Raw genomic sequence first — 18,502 nt, 5'->3', positions numbered from 1 at the left:
ACCACTGCTTAAAAGCATGACAAGATTACAGCTTCACCTGAAGAGCATGAGCGGAAACCTACAAATGGAGACATGCACAAAGAGTCTTTCCTCACAACACATGAGACATTCAAATCCAGTCAATGTGACCCCCAGGAAAATAATTTTTTTTGTTTTGTTTTGTTTTGTTTTCTAACTTTTGGGGATGAGTCCTTTACTGATAATTTTGTTGTTGTTGTTTTGTTTTTTTGATGGCTTAGGAATTAGTCTCATGTAGAAGTTACACATACACTCCTTTCTGAGGTACCTTGGAGCTTCAAGATTTTATGTAGGAACAAAAAAGATTGCAATGCTATCACTTCCGCTCCCAGCCTTTGGGGAAGGAATGCATTTGAACCCTTTGTCCCATAATAGGTTCCCTGAGTGCGTAAGAGTCAATTGCTTGCTAGCACATTCCTTCACAAGACCTCCTCATTCAGGCTCAGCATTTAACATAGGGAATATGGCCCCAGTTTCCACACAGTGGGAGGCTTGTGCTGGGTGGTTTAAGTCATTTTAGTTTATAGACTATTTATCCTACATGCTCAAAGCATTGACAAAACACAACGCCCTTGTAAGGCAGAAATATTTGACTCTCTTCTCATAGCTCCTACTTACGTTACTTTGTGCTGCCCAGGGGAAGAAGGCCAGGAGGAAGGATAGAACAATCTGGAAAACTGAAGCTGGACTATGGAATGCCCTACCTCCACCAAGACCTCCAGGTCTGTTCCCAAACCATACCTACTGCCTCAGGTTGTAGGCGATACCCCCAAAAGCAGTTATAGCAACAGCCTCAAATGTTTTGCCCATCTGAGCAGAGAGGAAAGCCAGTGGCCACATATGTGGTAGCTCAGTGCACTTTCTAATGCCAGGGCAGGGTTTCCAGGGGACAGGCGACTCAGAAGGAACAGTGTCTTCCCTTTGTCACCATGCTGACTAGAAAGCTGTAAGCCCCAACCTGGCAAACACCAGCTAGGACACAGCAGGTGTACTTTCAGACTCAGGAAAATGAACGCCTACCCCAAAGGGTAGATTTGGGAGCAAAGACAGCAAGTGACAAGAATAGAGGCTTGACAGAAGGAGATGGCCCTTCTGTGACACACAAAGGTAGAGGAGGTAAAGAGCAGAAAAGAGAGGGAGCTGATGAGGCCGACAAGAGTGTCATGTGCTTCAGACACATGGGATCTCACAACTAAGAGAACCTCCGTCCACCCCGTCACAGGCCCACCTTCTAGCTGGGAAGAGGGCTGAGGCACAGGCTCCTCACTGTGGCCTCTCAGGGGTGCCGAGGGAATGCCGCTCTGCAAACACACCAGCTGGAAGCAATGAGGAACCACAGCTCTCAGCATGCAACACAGACATGTAGCTGTCCTTACCGGAAGGTGACTAAGGGGCACGTCCACCTGGCCCAGGAAGTCGTCTCGTGTCTGTAAAGAAGAGAGCAAATGGTGAAGGTTACCATTCATTTAATGAGTGTCAGTCAAACATTCTTTAAGAAAAATGTTTCATTATAAAAAGAGACAGAGGTCCAGAGCCTGACCCTGGCTACGGTGGGGGTGTTGAAGGCAGAGAACCAAGGTGAGGTGCAGACAGCTGTCGCCAGGGGCACTGAGAGCGGGAAACACTGTGTATCTGGTCTTTAGCTGTCTGAGATGCTGGTTGGCATTTACTACTAAATAGAACATTAAGGAGTCCTCTGTTGGGGTTGTGAGCAGGTGGTCACTCAGGGAAGAGAACATGGAAGGCCAAGGAGGGCTTGGTGGCAGAGCTGGGCACGCCTTAAAAAGAGGATAATACAGAAATGTTGGGAACGTTTTAGCAAGAATTTATTTATCACGCACCATAAACCTAGGGCTTCATGAGAGCTGAGTGTCTAGGGAAAGAGTACATAGCTTAGTTATTAATAAATCTTATGAACTGCAGATCCTAAAAGATGAAAGCCGTTTCAATCCAGTAAGTACACTGCTTGATAATCCACATTTGGGGATTAAGTCCTGTAACTTCTGGACATGCTGAGCCCTCCCTTTCTCTATCCGACCACATGTTATGCCTGTTCTGAACTTAAATGGGACCCAGGTAGAATTCATTAGGAGATAACTTATGGGTCCCCTCTTAGACCCTGCGAGTCACCAGGGAATTCAAAATTCAGGTTCAGGAGTCTCTGGCCTGGGCTACAGGGTGTCTGACAGGTTGTGTCCACACCAGGTCTCATGTTACAGGGTTTATGGAGTGGCCTCTGGTGCTCAGATGACCAGAGGTGCACATCAGAACAGGACTTCTGCCACCCCCATACAGAAATACGCACTCAAAATGCATAAGAGCTGGAAAGTTCCTCACATGAAAGCAAACGCATTCCACAGCTAGCTGAGGAAAAGCCAGAGAGCCCAGTTTGCCTCACTCGGAATCCCGGGCCCTTACCTTCACTTTGCGGGTCTGCTGAGAAACATTCTAATTTGCAGAAACTACTTTCCAAATGTACTTGAAAAAAAAATTCTTTTTTCATTTTGAGGCGTAGCAGGTAAATAGGAACAAGATTTACTGAAATGATCCGTTCCAGGCTTAGGAGTTTCCTTTCAGATAGTTAAAAGGTTTTGATTAACTGGAAAGCCATCTGTCTGCTCTAAACGATGCATGAAGGATAATGAGAAATCAAAGTCGGCGCTGGTGGGGTGTGCGTGAAGAATGAGACAAGCTCCTGACGGCTCCAAGAGAGTCTCAGTTCTCTTCTCAGCTCTCTCTGCCCCCACCCACCACAGGGAGGCCTCATCCAGCAGAAGGCTATATGGGAGGCGCCCCTAAGTTCTGGATGATTTCCCGAGAGTGGCAGTCAGAAAGCCTGCAGAATGACAGCTTTGCTGGGCTGCTCCCAGTGACTCACACCAGCGTTAGAGCCCTCCACCGGGCCAGTTTCTTTATAATTTTAAAACTGGTCTAAATGTCAGTACCATCATACAAGAAATGGAAATTTGTTGCATATTGGCCCTAAGTTGTGTGTCTGCCTAATGTGAGGAGACTGGTATTGTCGCCCCCCATCCTCTTCCTCCTCCTGTCACTGCTGATGTAGGAAGTCACAGGATGTGACTGATCATCAGAAGACAACGTCATTAAAGCTACTCATGAATCATGAACCTAAGTGCATTTCTTTTTTTTTTTTCCCCCCTAAGCACATTTCAGCAAAAATTCACAAAAAATCTAGGTACCCTGTTGCTTTGCTAGGGAGATGTCCAAGTTCTAAACTACAATGAGTTAAGCTCTGCCAGACACCTACAGATGGGAGTCCGACACTGATGGCCGCAGCGGCAAACCCTTCCAGAGTGCTTGTCCTACCAAGGCTGTGCCAAAACTGCAGCTGGCCGTGCAGCAATCCAGGAGGCAGGCACTACCATCTCGCCCATTTCACAGATAGGAAAGCCGAGTGGCGTGTGGCCTGCCGCGTTCCTACCTGATGGGCTGGCCCAAGCTGCTCTAAACCCACACTGACATATTTCAGCTAGTGGCAGGAAAGCAAGGTGAGCGAAGTCCTGGGCTTGTACTTGGATGCTGGCTTTCAGTGGTGAGGGAGAGGGGACTCTGACGGCAGCGGTCTCCTGCAACTTTACCGGGTTCCATTAAAGTGCTCACTTGGTGTACTGTCTCCTACTTCCCCAGCTCCTTCCCTCAAATAAAATAGTTTGCTGAGTTCCCTCAGGTACTGTGAGACTGGGAAGCCCACTCCTGCCTTATCAAGTTTCCTGGTCATACTGAAAAAACAATTTCTAAAACTGTCCAAGATAAAGGAACCTCCCCATTAAAGGGAGGAGAAGGCTCGTAATTCATATTAAGGGAGATGGAAATAAGATAATTTCTTAAATAAAACTGAATCAAGTCCAAAACAACACAGGCTCAAAATGAACGGGCTTAAACCAACATTCCACCAGTCAATGGAAGACGTGTTTGGCCAAGCGGCGTAGGTTTCAAAACATCCTATTGCTGCCAAAACTGGAGAAAGTTTAGGCAGTAACTGTTTAGGCTTGAGGCATGACATGCAGTGTTACAAATGGCTCCCACCCCGCAGAAGAGCTGCGGGAGTGTCGGGGGACACCTCTGACACCTCTGTGTGACGGTCGGCTGTCAGGGATGACTTGATAGGTAGAGGGTCCTGTCTGGGTCCTGAAGAGATGATATCCAAGGTCCTCACAACTGTCTTAGGATGTCACTTGCCACAGTGTGACATTTTATACCAATATTATTAAAATCGCAATCAAATAAATTTTTAGTAATTTGTATTATAAAATTATTTCCATCAAACCTAACTATAAGAAGTTCCAAAAACCAAAGTACCTTCAACTTGTGAATACTGGCATTTCTTGTGGTGATTTTAAAATGGTACGACGCTGTGAATTTCAGCCTTCACTACCTGCCATACTGTCCTCCAGGGTGAAAACACACCAGCTAGTAACAGAGTTATACAGGTTCCCTTCTGCCGAGCCAGCAGGTTATTTTTCTGGTGTAATGACCGTGTCCAGTGGAGCTCCTGAGATGTGCCATATAAGGTGAAACAAATATCCATGTTGCACTAATGAAAAAGTGAAATAAATGCACAAATCAAAATAGTCTTGTGAAGCTTACTCACTAAAATCTGATTAACCACGTTCAGGACCGCTATTCCTCACTTTCAAAAACAATGATTCCCTTTTAAGGAGGGAGAAGGAGACCAGTGTGCCATGCTCATGCAGAGGTGTGAATGCCACAGGACCCTGGGGCGGGGACAAGCTCCAGCTCCAGTGTAGCTCCTGGGCTCTTCCGTAGACTCACCAGCAAGCACTGGTCAGGGCTGCCAGCTGCAAAGTGGACACCAGGCTTATCTGTCCTCACGCCATACATGTGACCAACTACTCAACACACCATTGAAGTACCACACAGTCTCTTGATCCTTGGGTTAGAGCTGCGCTTGAAGGATGGGACCTAAACGTTATCGTACCCACAACTCCATCACGCGCTTCTTCTGCACAGGGGCAGGGGCAACGGCAAGGTCAGGCATGGTGTGAACTTGCCACTGAAACTGAGAAGTAGGGCAGGAGACTGTGTTGGGAGGAAAGTACGAGAAGCCAGGATGGTGGCCAGGGTCACCCTGGGGTCATGAGGCTCCTTAGGCAAGGCATGTCAAAAGGGATGGGCAATTCTTGGGGGGAATGACCCCATGCAGGACTGTAGCTATGAACAGAGGCAGTGGGTATTGTTTTGTTTTGTTTTGGATTTTTTGGTATTTTTTGGTATTTATTTTTTGAGCCACATCCCCAGCCCCTTTTATTTTATTTTTTATTTTGAGACAGGGCCTTGCTAAGTTGCTGAGGCTGGCCTTGAATTTGCCATCCTCCTGCCTCAGCCTTCTAAGTTGTAAGGATTATAGGCGTGTGCCATCGCACCCAGTGAGGAACTGTTTTGAAGTTGTAAATTGCAACTCCACAAGTGGTTTACAAAGTGTATTTCTTTTTCCTGTTGCTGGGAATGGAATCTAGGGCTTCGTGCACGCAAGGTAAGCACTCGGCCACAGAGCTATATCCCTAGCTCCTATGTTAAAAAATGAAGTATGAAAGAACAGAAAGTATCCACGTCTTACATGAAATATAAGTAAGTACTATTTTGAAAAACTTGTTTCAATTACATACATAAAAATGTGCATACTAAGTTCTGATCCAGAATTTTTTGTGGGTGTGTTATCATCAAAAGAACCTGAGAGCCACTCAGTTATAGACAATAATAACCATCTAGAGCAACTTATTGTCTGAAGTTTTGCCCTGGAAATCACAAAGCAGTGACTTCCAAGATCAAAATCTAAGACGAATGGAAGAAAAGTCTACAGAATTTACAACATAAGCTAGAGAATCAGCATTAAGAGTAAAGGTACATTTTTTTAATGTCACACATCAAGGTAGACATCACAGCTGCCTCTAACACCAGACCGACGACGCCTGCCTTCCTGTCCCCCTCCAGTGCGCACCACCTCCTCTGCCTGCAGATCCTCCTGCAGCATTGGGCTCTGCAGGACGGCCCTGACTCTCCATTTTTGGAGTGACTTAGGAAGCATGTGCATTCTGAATTATCTGAGCAATGCCCGGCCTGAGTAGCTTTCACAGAAGACTTAAACCAGAGGCTACAAATACAGTGTGCCTATGATGGTTGGGCCTGAGGAGAACCTGACTGTTACAAACGATTCTTTCCTAGACCTGTCTCATTCTTCAGTAAAACAAGAGCCAACTCTGTCATCACAGACAAAAAAAACAAAAGGAAAGGAGGTCCTGGTCCATCTCCCACTCCACTCATCAGACAGGCAACAGCCTCCACCAGGTGTACAGGAGGCTGTGAGGAGCAAGCCTCCACTGTACAAGCCACAGGTTCACCACCGGGGTTTCAAGGCAAAATGCTGTGAATACCTCATCAGTTACTGTTATCAAGTAAGAATTCCGTTACGGCACACTAAAACTAAAGAAAAAGTGCCACAATGAAATGTTCTCCGAATGCATAAATTTACTTCATATGCCCCAGAGCACAAGGCCAAGCAAGTCTCAGGTTGGTTTTATGGTTTTTTTTTTTTTTTTTTTAAATATCCATACGGGTAGACAGATATTTCATTATGGCTTTCACACTACCTTCTCCTCTGCCATTTAGTTTTGGAAGGAAGGACTGAAATCTGCCATTCACTAAAACACTAAGGTGTGTCCTGGAGACGCTAGTTCTTATTTATATCAACAAACAAGACTTCCATGTCAACAAAACCTCAGGGCACTCACAGGACCTCCTAAGCCCCAGAAACACCATGCTGGGCACGCAGGCAGAAAACTCCACCAGCTGGCCATGTCTTCTGTTAGGAAGACCATCTACTTTAAGAGATGCTTTTCTTGAAATTCAGAAAATAAAGACAGAAGGCGCAGGGAGGAGCATGGGGTCCAACCATCCTGGCAGAGCACGGAGCAGCCCTGTGACCTCGGTCTGGCTCTGGTCCCGGAGCACAACCAGGCATGTAAACTGGGTTGTGAGAAGATGCTCCTTGGTAGTGCGAGTGTATCCCTGTTGCTCCAGGTGTCCAGCTACAAGGGATACAATGTGCCTGATGTGTCCCCTCCCTGGGTGGGTGAAAGTGGCTCTAGAATACTCAGTCCCTACCCCTGAACTCCAAGTATAAGCCTGTTTCCAGGTGTGGGGTCAACAGAGGAACACTGGACTTATACTTTTTTGCCAACAGAAGCATTTGATAATCAGAATTTAATACCCAGTAAACTTGAGGGGGGTGAATGCTGGATAAGAATCCTGGGAACCAGACTTAGAACATCAACAGTACTGCCGAGTCCAGAATCTCGTTAACTCCTGCAAGGAGGGGTCAGCCACAGCCAGACTGCGCTTGGCACACCTCACTCTGGATAATCCATTTCAAGTCCTCAGTGGCCGCAGGCAGGGAGGGTCTTACAGCTCTGCACGGAACAGCTCCACACAAGCCACGGATGCTCCATAACACTGGCAAGGGCAGAATGCTGCAGGAATCTCCAGGGGGAAGTGCCTCATTCAGTCAAGGGTCAAGGCTGGGATGACTTTAGGGAGAATGTAACCTTCAAGCAGGGTCATGTGGCAGAAGTTCGCTGGAGGGCAACTGGGGTGGGTGGGGTGGGGAGTGAGCTGCAGAAGCATCAGGCTGCACAGCCTCAGCTGTGAGTGAAGAGGCGGCCTGCAGGGCAGTGGGTAGGAGGCTGGTGGCACTGAGATCAGGCCACTGGGGGAAAGCGGTGGCAGAGAAGGAAGTGGAGGCTGGCTATCAAAGGTCCCATGAGGCTCACTTATACAAAAAAACAAGAAGGTATTAAACAGGACCGGTGTTATGGTTTGGATATGAGGTATTGCCACACGTGAGACAGGAAGAGAATGTTCAGAGGTGAAATGACTGTTATGAGAGCTGTAATCTAATCAGTGGATTAATCCACTAGAATGGATTAAATGGAAGTTGTGGCTAGAGAAAGTGGGTCACTGGGGGGGTATGCCTTTGGGATTTATATTTTGTCCCTGGTGAGTGGTGCTCTCTCTGCTTCCTGGTTGTCATGTCCTGAGCTGCTTTCCTTTGCCTCACCTCAGATCCAGAGTTATGGAGTTGGCTGACCGTGGACTGAACCTCTCAAATCATGAGCCAAAATAAACTTTTCCTCTTCTAAGTTGTTCTTGCCGAGTCTTTTGGTCACAGTGACGCAAAGCTGACTAATACGACTGGCAAGGACTGCATCTTAGGAGGGTCGCCTGCTGGGGGCATTACCATGAAGGTCTGGATCCTCAGGAAACGGAGGCTTGGCACCCACCCAGTAGAGTCCACTCCTGGGCTCTCCTGTTGGTAAGGCAAGGTTGTCGGCAAGGTCCTGGGCACAGCGCCCATCAGTAATCCTCAGCAACCAATGTTCCTGACTTGATGCTGATGTAAGGCAAACATGGAAGACCATGGAAGATCAAGTGCAAATAAGGGGACTGTGTGACCAGACTGCTACCCTCTCCAGACAGCAGGGTATCAGGAGCCCACCAGGGTCTGTCACTCACATGTTTGTCACCTTTCCTTCCTTCCCTGTGGGTGGGAGGAGTCCTCCCCTCCAGCCCAGACATGCTTGGGTACAGACAACTGATGGCAATCTACAGTTTTGGATCTTTTCAGGGAAGAAAGAGGTCACTGCTTGTCACCCTCTGAGGTTCTGGGGCATGACCTAGTGTCACAGTTATCTCTTCTATTGTACAAAAGCTCCCGGGCAAAGTCCACTGAAAGCTTCCTATAAAGCTATTTGTTTTTGTAAAAATAATGCAAATGTAGAAAAAGCTGAGGCATGACTGTGCTCTCTTACTTCTGCCATGCCTCCAATCTCTCCTTGTGAAAGTTAAATTTGATGAATACACTAAAAAAGTTTTAATGAACATAATTTGCTAAAAAATAAGGTAAACATTCTCATATATTCTATTTGTTACAAAGCGAACTGATCTGAGAACTTGGAAGTTAATTTAAATGAAAACGTGTCACTGGGTTCACTTAATGACCTACTATTGTTTAATTCTGTGCTTCAGCCTTACAGGACAATTTGTCTCAATTTCTCAAGATTGCAGGATAATTTTCTCAGGATAAGTGCCTCATTTCTTCTCTAGATAAGTTTTAGAATTAAATTTTCTGCAAGTCATTTTAATAATAAATGTATAAAGAAAAAAATTCTGAATCTCATATTCTGTCTCCGAACCTGACCACCATAGTATAGATGTTAATAACCTGAAATAATTAGTGGCAGGCACCCTTCATCAATGTAGTGCTGGAGGATGGGGAAAGTGAACCCGAGGTCCCAGGGACTCGTGGCCATTTTTATTCTTTGACTTCATTACCAAGCTTGATGCTTAAAGCTCGGGCTCCCATGCAGGCCACGGGAGGCTAGCAGTCCACATGGCTGCTTGGCTGGCCAAGAGCGTGGAAGTGCGGAATCCCACAAGGCAGCAAACAGACCACACGGTAATGTTAACAAACCGCGCTTAAATTCTTGGACTTTTAATGACTGAAGACAACTAGCGTCATGTAGGTTTATGCAAGGACACTGACCTTTCCTCAAGGCTCCATTAGAACAGCCTCATACTATGAGCTTTGGCACCCTTGCTGGATCCTTCCAGGTCTCCTTTCTGTACTGGCCATGTTTTGGCTGAAATCATATCTCTGGCCAGTGACTCTATCAAAGTTTGCTGGGGAAAAGCTCCAGCTAAACTCTGGGGAGAACTGCGGACTGTGAAGAATGACAAGCTCACATGCAGTTTCCCGCTCAGTGCCAGACGCTGTCAGAAGGTTAAGAAACCTGCCCCAGAGCAGGCAGGTGGCAGCCTGCTGTGCTTCCGTCGGCTCCAGCACCCACACTCACCATCGAGAGAGGACAGCTGTAACTTCAAGTACCAGTGCCTTCATGCAAACCGCAAAAAGCTCCCACTCCTCAGGAAATTCTAGCTTGGTATGCTGCAGTGCCTGCTCCACATCCCCTGGGGGTCACACTTGCCAAAGCTGCCAGCTCGCAAGGAATGTGATCTGAGCAGTATCTGCATGTGCGCTTTTCACCTTGTTTATAGTTTAATAGAAGAAATGAGATGAGTAAGGTATAGCCTAAAGGATAAATGGAACTGAATGGTTTTTATTCTTCTGCCTCCCACCCCAACTCCCTGCCTCAATATCTTCTAAAGCACTGTTCTTCCCACTGGTGTATACACATCTCGGGGGAGGGTACAGAGACTTTCTGGGCACATGGGCATGGACAATTCCAAACAAATCATCCTCTAAAGTCCACACACCCTTCTCCCTGTACCTGATCTAGCTAGTAACAGGTCTGTACTCTGGGACCTGTCCTTTCCTGTTTCCCCTTTCTGAATTACAACCTCCCTTTTTTAGGGTTTCCAAAGAAGGTTTTGTTTTGTATCCTTACTGAATCTTATCACAGTCTATTTTACTGGGTATAAAAACCTCTGAACTCAAACCACATGGTTAAAAAATGCCCAGCTCTTATGAGAACTGAGGACACGAAGGAGATCCCACCTGACTTCACCAAGGTGATGGGCCGCTGGAATGACAATATCTTGTGTATTACCACCCTTCCATACAGCTGATTTTCTTGTTTCTTTGATTTAAAAGATGATGTCAAATATTTTTCTGGCAGAAAATAAACCCAACATGGACAATTGTTTTAACAACGACTGACTTTATTAATTCAATTTATGGCATATATTTTCCATTAAAATGAATTGTATCTACAACCACAAGACTGAATTATCCATTGTACTGGGTGCTTTATAAAATAAAGCACACATATAATATTCAATATACTTAAAATTACATCTTTTGCAACTACTGGACTAATAACTCACTGAACTAATGATAAATCATAGATGTCAACTTAAAAAATGTTTGAGAAAGTTTTATAAATTCTTTACATCTACACAAAGATTTTGAAGACATCTGAGTATAAAATCTATCATAAAGTTGTTAGGCTATTAACTTGCTAATTAAAAAGTTTCATTCAAAGTTTACGAAATATTTAAAGCTTCTTCCTCCTAAGGCAGGAAAAGAAAAAAGAAAAAAAACAAGAGAAAAATTTCTCCTTTCTGCATATAATATTGATGAGGAAACCTGGAGAAGAGGTCTTCAAAGCTTTGGTAAAAATGGAGTGTGTATCTTAATGACACATGTATCTTGAGAGTAAACCATTTAAACTAAGAACTTCTAAGGATCAGGAGGTACAATTTAATTTTGTAGTCTAACAGGTGCCAGCTTAGGTAGAGAGTATGGGCCACCTTTTTCACCTTAAAACCAAGGACACAATGGAGAAGGAGCCAAGTCTAGCTCTTCTTCTGGTCTCTAGCACAGAACAGCACTTGCAGGTTCATGAACACATGAGGACTCCAAGTGTGGCAAGGACCAGAAACTCTCAGCCTGGCAGGGCCTGGAATCACCTGCAAAGTTCTCAAACCAGCGTACACTCCTCACCTCAGACCTTTCTGGCGGAAGGGCTCAGACACTGCTGTGTTTCAAAAGCTCTCCAGTTTATTCTAATTTAGGCTGGGATTGACAAGCATGAGGTAAACCCCTCAGTTTTCCCTGTCCACAAAAGAGAAACCATAATTATCTGTGAAACTGGTAGAGTTAGATGATTAGCAAACTGATATTCAATAGTGATCTCTAAAAGTATAAAATAGTTCCATCCCTCCCCCTCATGCCTCTGCTCTTCTCCCAAATGAGAAATAGCTGGACCCATTTACACATGCGGGTAAAAATAACTGCTGGGCCCGGAATGTGGATGACACGGGGGAGGGGGTGCATTTTTGGCTGCCCCTGTTTGGAACCCTAACCCTCTGGCCTGATAGGGCCAAGATATTAATAGGAATAGGACTCACAGGTGCACAGACAAAGCACAGGGATTTCACTGGTTGTGGCCAACGGATAGCTGCCCGCCACGCTAATACTGAGACTACAAAAACAAATGCCATTTTAAAATGGAATCAGAGGAGGTGATCCTTAGGAAAGACCTCAAAAGTCACTTCATGCAACACACGTCTGAGATCTGCATCTCTATCCATCCCTCTCAAGTGGCTTCTTGCCCTGTCAGTCCTGAAGCATCAATTATGGGGGCACACTACCTCTTGGCAGGAGCATATACAGCTCATCTAAAGTGCTATGTCTACCTCGAGGTCGCTGAATAATCAAAGACAAGTTTTTTTCACCACCTCCCAAGGTCAGTCTCTCTACCCAGAGTGAGGATAAAGCAACTTCACCTTGCATAGGAATGGATTAAACGGAGCAAGCAGATTGAAGAAATGTTGTTTCTCACCAGGGTTTCTAAAGTCAGCATCATTAACATTTTGGACAGGACAATTTTTTGCTGTGGGGGTGCTGTTCTGTACTTTGTCAGATGTTTGGAAGCATCTCTGGCTTCTGACTACTAGATGCCATAGCGGCTCTTGCCCCCTAGTTAAGTAAAAAATGGCTCCAGGTAGTGTCAAATGCCCTGAGAGGGTGATGACAAAATTATTCCTAGCTGAGGACCACTGCCCAGTCCCACTTTCCTCCCTCCTTCCCCCTCAGGAAGGTGCCTGCTCTCTTTGGGCAGTTCCACGCGAATGTCCTGGTGATCTGTCGTTCGATTTTCTGTAACTCACATGCTCTTGAAGCACCAGGGAAGAAGAAAGAGGAATGTATGTTTCCATGACTAGCGAGTGGCAGGCTGGGACTCAAACCCCGTCTTTCCTACTCTAGCACTTAGGAGTCATTCTTTTCTGCTATGTTATTTCTTAGGGACTAATCTCTCTACCATGGGACAGACTGGCTTAATTACTTATTTGAAGAAAGGCATGTGCTTACCCTTCAACTGGTTTCCCTCCAGCCCCTAGAGTACTTTAAGAAAAATCTGGAAATGAAGCTACACACACTAGACTATTTCCTAATTAATGGGTAAAACAGAGTGTGACACACTTCACCAGGTGGCTGCCGGGGATCCCCGAGAGGCTGACACCAATGGCTGAGCTCCATGCCTGACTGAGTTGTGCTTAAAATCAACAGCAAAAGCAGTTTCTAAAACAAGGAATCATTTATGTGTTGGGCTGTAATTAGGAGCACACAGTGGGGCTGCCCTCTAAGCCTCCAGGAAGGCTCAGGAACGTGGGAGGGTGAATGCAAGTATACTTTAGATAAAAGTCATAGAGGAGAAAGCGTATCCCTTCAAAGTCATTTCAAAAATCTTCAACAATCAAACTACCAAAGACATTTATAACTAGTATCCTAGGCACCAAATTTACTCTTTCTATCTCAAAACACCAGACAAACCTGGAAAGGAAAGCTCAACCACTTGCTTGAGACTTTGTCCATAAATCATCAGGGACTACAAAACAAGTAAGTGCCTGTGCTTGCAAGAGAGGACATGTAGGCAGCCATTGGGAAAACCCTCCCGGACCAGGCCAGTGAGGCCTGAGAGCTGACATGAAGCACCTGCTTAAACTCTGCAGTCTGAGGCCTCTTGCCTCTCCCTAGATAGCCAGTCCTGAAATCTATATCCACTGAGCTGTCTGCTCTGCTGACTAAAAGACCAAAAGGTGAGGGAAGTACCATCTCCGAGAAGGACACAGTCTAGATCCATGGGTTCTACATCACAGGCATGGGGGAAAAGCCCTGGGAGTCTGGGAACTAACTAGATGGATGACTCAGAGCACTAAGCTTTCCCTGGACCAAGTTTCTCATCTGGAAAGTGGGGCTAACGACCACCTGCACGTCCCAGGTTTGTACTCAGATGCCTGTATATCTGCAAGACTCATCCAGGCTACTACTGAGTGTTATAAAGCTACTGTAGTGAATATTTTAAATGGACTGTTGGGAAATAGGAGGAGCAGTGAGTTCCTGCCAAGACTGGGCAACTGGAAAGCACTCCGCTATTTTCAGCAACACGGTGGGTCAGTGAGTCTGGTCTCCAAACAAACAGCTCCTCTTGTATGGCAGAGAGTTCAGCATATACAGTTTGAGAAACCCTGTTCTAACCTGTGGGGCAAAATATGTGAAAGGGCTTTAGAAAATGGAATGGGTTGTTACAAAGTTAATTATCTCTTAAAAATAAATGAAGCAATGACATGTAACACAGGTACCAAGATGCAAGATTTAAGGTCTAAATTTAAGATGGGGATATTCTTGGAATTTTAGAAATGGCCTTTCTTTCCTTTAAAAGATGATCTTCCAGGAGGCTCTCACCAATTTATGAACAAACTACATTTGAGATTCCATTTACAGGCTGGGCATGGTGGCATATGTCTGTAATCCCAGTGGCTCGGGAGGCCGAGGCAGGAGGATTGCAAGTTCAAAGCCAGACTCAGCAACTTAGCGAGGCCCTAAGCAACTTAGTGAGACCCTGTCTAATAAATAAATAGGGCTAGGGATGTGGCTTAGTGGCTAAGTACCCCTGGGTTCAATACCTGGTACCAAACAAAGGAGTCCATTTACATATATGCTGGTTGGTTATTTGGAACATGAAACCTATAACCCTGAAGAAAACTGTATCATAAATAAATGGTAATCTTTAGGCTAGACTACAAAGGCTATGAAACCTACAAATACCTGTGGCATCAAGCAGAACTAACTCTGGAGCTTCAATTATACTCCAAATCTATGCTGAGATTCTCCCCATCAGCTGGAGCAACACAGGGCCTCATGAGCCCTTGTCACCCTTCCAAGTGCACACTGGTGGGCACTTCTGTGGGACACTTGGAGAAAACCACAGGACATGGGGCAATGACTCACAGCCAAGGCAAGTTACTGATGAACTGGGCTTGAAGCCAGGGTGAAGTTTCTGGGTCATGTTAATATTAATGAGAATTCTGCATTCAACTTCATGGTATTTAGATGGCTGATTTTAACAGAAGAGTTACAATCTTCCCAGAAAGACTTTGAGGTGAACAGAGGTTTCAAGAATACTCATCTTGTTTTTATTATCCTGTGATTCACAGACATCCTCTTGAAAAAAAAGAACAGGTGGACCCCGCAACAGAGGCCCCAGTAGATCGGCTCCATCGCTCTCTCCTTGACCTGGAGCAAGCCGCCCAGGCTCCCCAAGAAGCTCTAACGTGGGAACGGTGGTATGTGATCCAGTGCATTATTAATGATCCACGGAAATAGCATGTACAAGACCAGCATAAAGCCTTGAATACAGCAGATGCCTGAGAGGTCAATTACATTGTTATGCTACAGGGGACCTCCCTGGAAAGAAATCCAGAATGACAAACTGCAGGCTGCTCTTGGGAGTACTCTGCGTATTCACAGCCAAAAACCATGCAGATAATTCCCACAGGGTTCCTAACCTTCAAATTGACCAACACAGATTAAGTTCAGTAAAATTAAACTTCTAATGACCACAGTTATGGGTTGAACATGAGGGGTAAGGGAGTCAGTGAACAGCAGTGGCCCAGAGTTCAAATGCGCTGAATTAAACAGATAGATTTGAATGCTTAAGTTTTTAAAATCGTTATTCTTTTATCTATCTTGTCACTCAAGCTTTTTTTTTTCATAGTTCAATGGAAGGAATATTGCAGGAGCTAGAGAACACAGGTCCCTATCCATGGAACCCAAGGAAAATCCCTTCGACCTGAAGGCCATACTATTTCCACTGCAATACAGGGAGAGCTAAGAGTCATTAATTCTAAGTCCTTAATATGTATACAGTTCCCCAGGCTTAAGAGACAAACTTTGCTGTAATATCATTTTCCCTTGCCCTCAACGCCAATTTTGGAAAAAATATCCACTTACGTATTTCTGTAAGTCAAGCAACTTTCACCTACTTTCAATTGGACTGGGGGTAAAACCCAGAAAGGTTGGCAGAGCTGCTGGGGTGCCAGCCTTGCCCACTGGCTGTGCACCATCATCTGGAACCCTGGGCACCTATCAGAGCCCAGCATATATGAGAGCTCAGTAATACCGCCCAGAACGGAGTTGGCCCTTCTGACTGCCAAGTCCAAAGAAACGCTAAGCACAGCCTCTGCAGACACCACAGGCGGCCCAGGGTATGGCACAGTGGTCTGGCTTCAGCTGACTGTAGCCCTGCCTCTTCCTGGACAGGAATTGATGCAGTTACTTAACTTCTTTGAGTTTCCTCATCTGCAAAGTGGGGATAATGATGACAACATGAAAAGCGGCTGGTATCGAAGGACCTGGGAGGTCACAGACCCATATACAGTTCTCCAGCGTGGAAAATGCTGTAGAAACTTCCATTTTGGCTATGGGTAGTAACCCTCCTAGTTACATGACACAATTCATTCTAAGATATAAATCAACAATGACAACTAGCCTATTTGAGGGATTCACTTAGGTGGAACTTACCTCACTTACTACTCACGACAGCTTTCTACGGGAGATACAATCCCCATATTATAGAAGAAAACAAATGCACAGAAAGGCCAAGTGACTTGTCCAGTGAGCAGTGAAGCCAAGATATGAGCTCCTACAGTCGCCATGTCACACACTTGGCCATTGATACTCAAAGTAAAATTCTGATTCTTATTTTTTTCCGGATAAAAAATCTTACCCAGACACTAGCACATCTTTGACCATTCCTTGGGGACAGTCTTTTGGGGCACCTGTCAGATCATAAACCATTTAAGCACACTTTGAGACAAAATTACAAATTTTAGTTGTACTTTAGATGGCATTTTGAGAAACACTGAACATGACATGAGACTCTGAAGGTCTGTTCTAGGCTCTCCACTACCCCATCCTGGTTCTTCTCCCGCAGGGGCCAGGGTGGAGGAGAAGGTGCTTATTTGTTTCTCTATGAAGCAGACTATATCTGTTTCAGGTCTTTACCTATACACAAGCTGTCTGTGTATGGTTACATGGATTCTACCCATCTGCAGAAAATAATTCTGGGTATTTCAAAACCACAGTGATGACAAGGAGCCTCAGAGTCAAGTTTTCAAACAGAAACCAAAATACATCCAATATATACAAAGGTGCTAGAAACAGGTTTTGATTCAGTACACACTGTATTTTTCTTTGTAAGCATTAATCTTTCAAAAAAAAATCTTGGTGTCTAGCAGTCAAGAAATATATTAAAGCTATTCTTTTCCATCAAGCTCTCTTTATGCGTCTCCCCTTGCAAAGGGGACTGAAAAGATGACACTTGGACAAAGGACTGATGTGGCACCTTTGCAAAATGCTTATTATGCAGGATGCACACGGTAAGTGAGCCATTAGCTGCTATGTAGGCACAATCCTCTTTTTCACCCTTAAAATTAAAGTTAGAATTTTAATGAAATAAAATTATTAACCACAAAATGTTTGTTATTCCAATAAGACCACACTGTGTTCAAAAGCATGGGCCTTCCTCAACCTCATCTCACACAGGGGTGTGTATACGCATTTGTGTTACAGTTTAGAAACAGAGATGTGTGCACACTCAAGTGGTTTGTAAAGGTAACATTTAGAAGGCAACTCTCACTGGTGTAATGGCTAAGTAATCCTCAGTCATGCTATGACTCGCTGTCATGTTATGAATCATTAGCTCAGTCAGCAGCTGAACCATTTATTTAGTTTTGGTTTTTACTGGAAGAAATATGCTATCCTGCAATTTGAGAAGTAAAAGGGACAAAAATTCAGGGAGACACTGTCAAACATAATGCAATTTAGAAGCTTGGTTTATATCCAAACGGAAATGTTATCTCAAGAAATGTTCGATTTGCCATCATGATCTTGTTGGTAGAGACCATACAGCGCAAGTGATTACGTAGGGTGGTTTGCTAAAGAGCGCCAGTAAACTCTCCCACCCCACAAACACTTTAAGTACAAAAGAGGAGAGAGGAGAAAACTTCAACAAACTTTACTGTTCTGCTCTACATACCTTACATGTGTTATTTCAATTAGTTGTCCCAACAAGCCTGTAGTAGACAGAAACCATATTAGCTCTGTTTTAAAGTGAAGAAAAGTGTGGTTGAGAAAAGTAACTTGCTCAAGTCCCATAGTCAGCGTGGTCAGTCATATAGTGGAAAGAGCCACGATTCCACCCAACGTGTGGCCTCTGTTTCTATATTGTCCCTGCAGGTTAAAGATCACCAGGGTCCCAGAGATAAGTTGAACATCAGGCATTCCTGGATAACTGCATTACAACCCAGAGAAATTCAGGTTCCTTTAAATTATATAAAGGGAAAATAATTATTTTTCTCTTTTAAAAGAGTATGTCATAGTTTATGCTAAGAAATGTGCCATCATATAGACAGAGCAAGCCAGCATAAACCCAGGTCACCACACAAGATGCAATACCCGGCCTTGGCAGGTAGCGGGGCCTTCTCCAGGGCTTCCCTGAGCTTCCGCTCATGCTCCAGCACTGGCCTGGGGGATTCTACCCATACTGGTTAGCAGAGGTATCATCTTCCAGTTGTTTCCCTTCAAGGTTTTGAACTGCTCTTTCATTGGAAAAAGGAATTAAGAACAGAAAAAGGCATTGTC

The 18,502-nt window shown here is 44.9% G+C and overlaps 1 protein-coding gene across 11 annotated transcripts in view; it reads right to left on the bottom strand.

Moving 5' to 3' along the window:
• Nucleotides 1-18,502, bottom strand: part of Nedd4l (NEDD4 like E3 ubiquitin protein ligase) — a 312,978-nt gene that overhangs the window by 76,497 nt on the left and 217,979 nt on the right. For all 11 annotated transcript variants that reach the window (XM_047526345.1, XM_047526346.1, XM_047526347.1 and 8 more), the window contains one exon: nucleotides 1,395-1,445. In XM_047526345.1, the coding sequence (XP_047382301.1) occupies nucleotides 1,395-1,445 (51 nt within the window). The remainder of the gene's footprint in view (nucleotides 1-1,394; nucleotides 1,446-18,502) is intronic.

This window comes from Sciurus carolinensis, chromosome 15 (genome assembly GCF_902686445.1).
Source record: "Sciurus carolinensis chromosome 15, mSciCar1.2, whole genome shotgun sequence".
NCBI classification, from domain to species: domain Eukaryota; kingdom Metazoa; phylum Chordata; class Mammalia; order Rodentia; family Sciuridae; genus Sciurus; species Sciurus carolinensis.
This window is presented reverse-complemented; position numbering and strand designations above follow the sequence as displayed.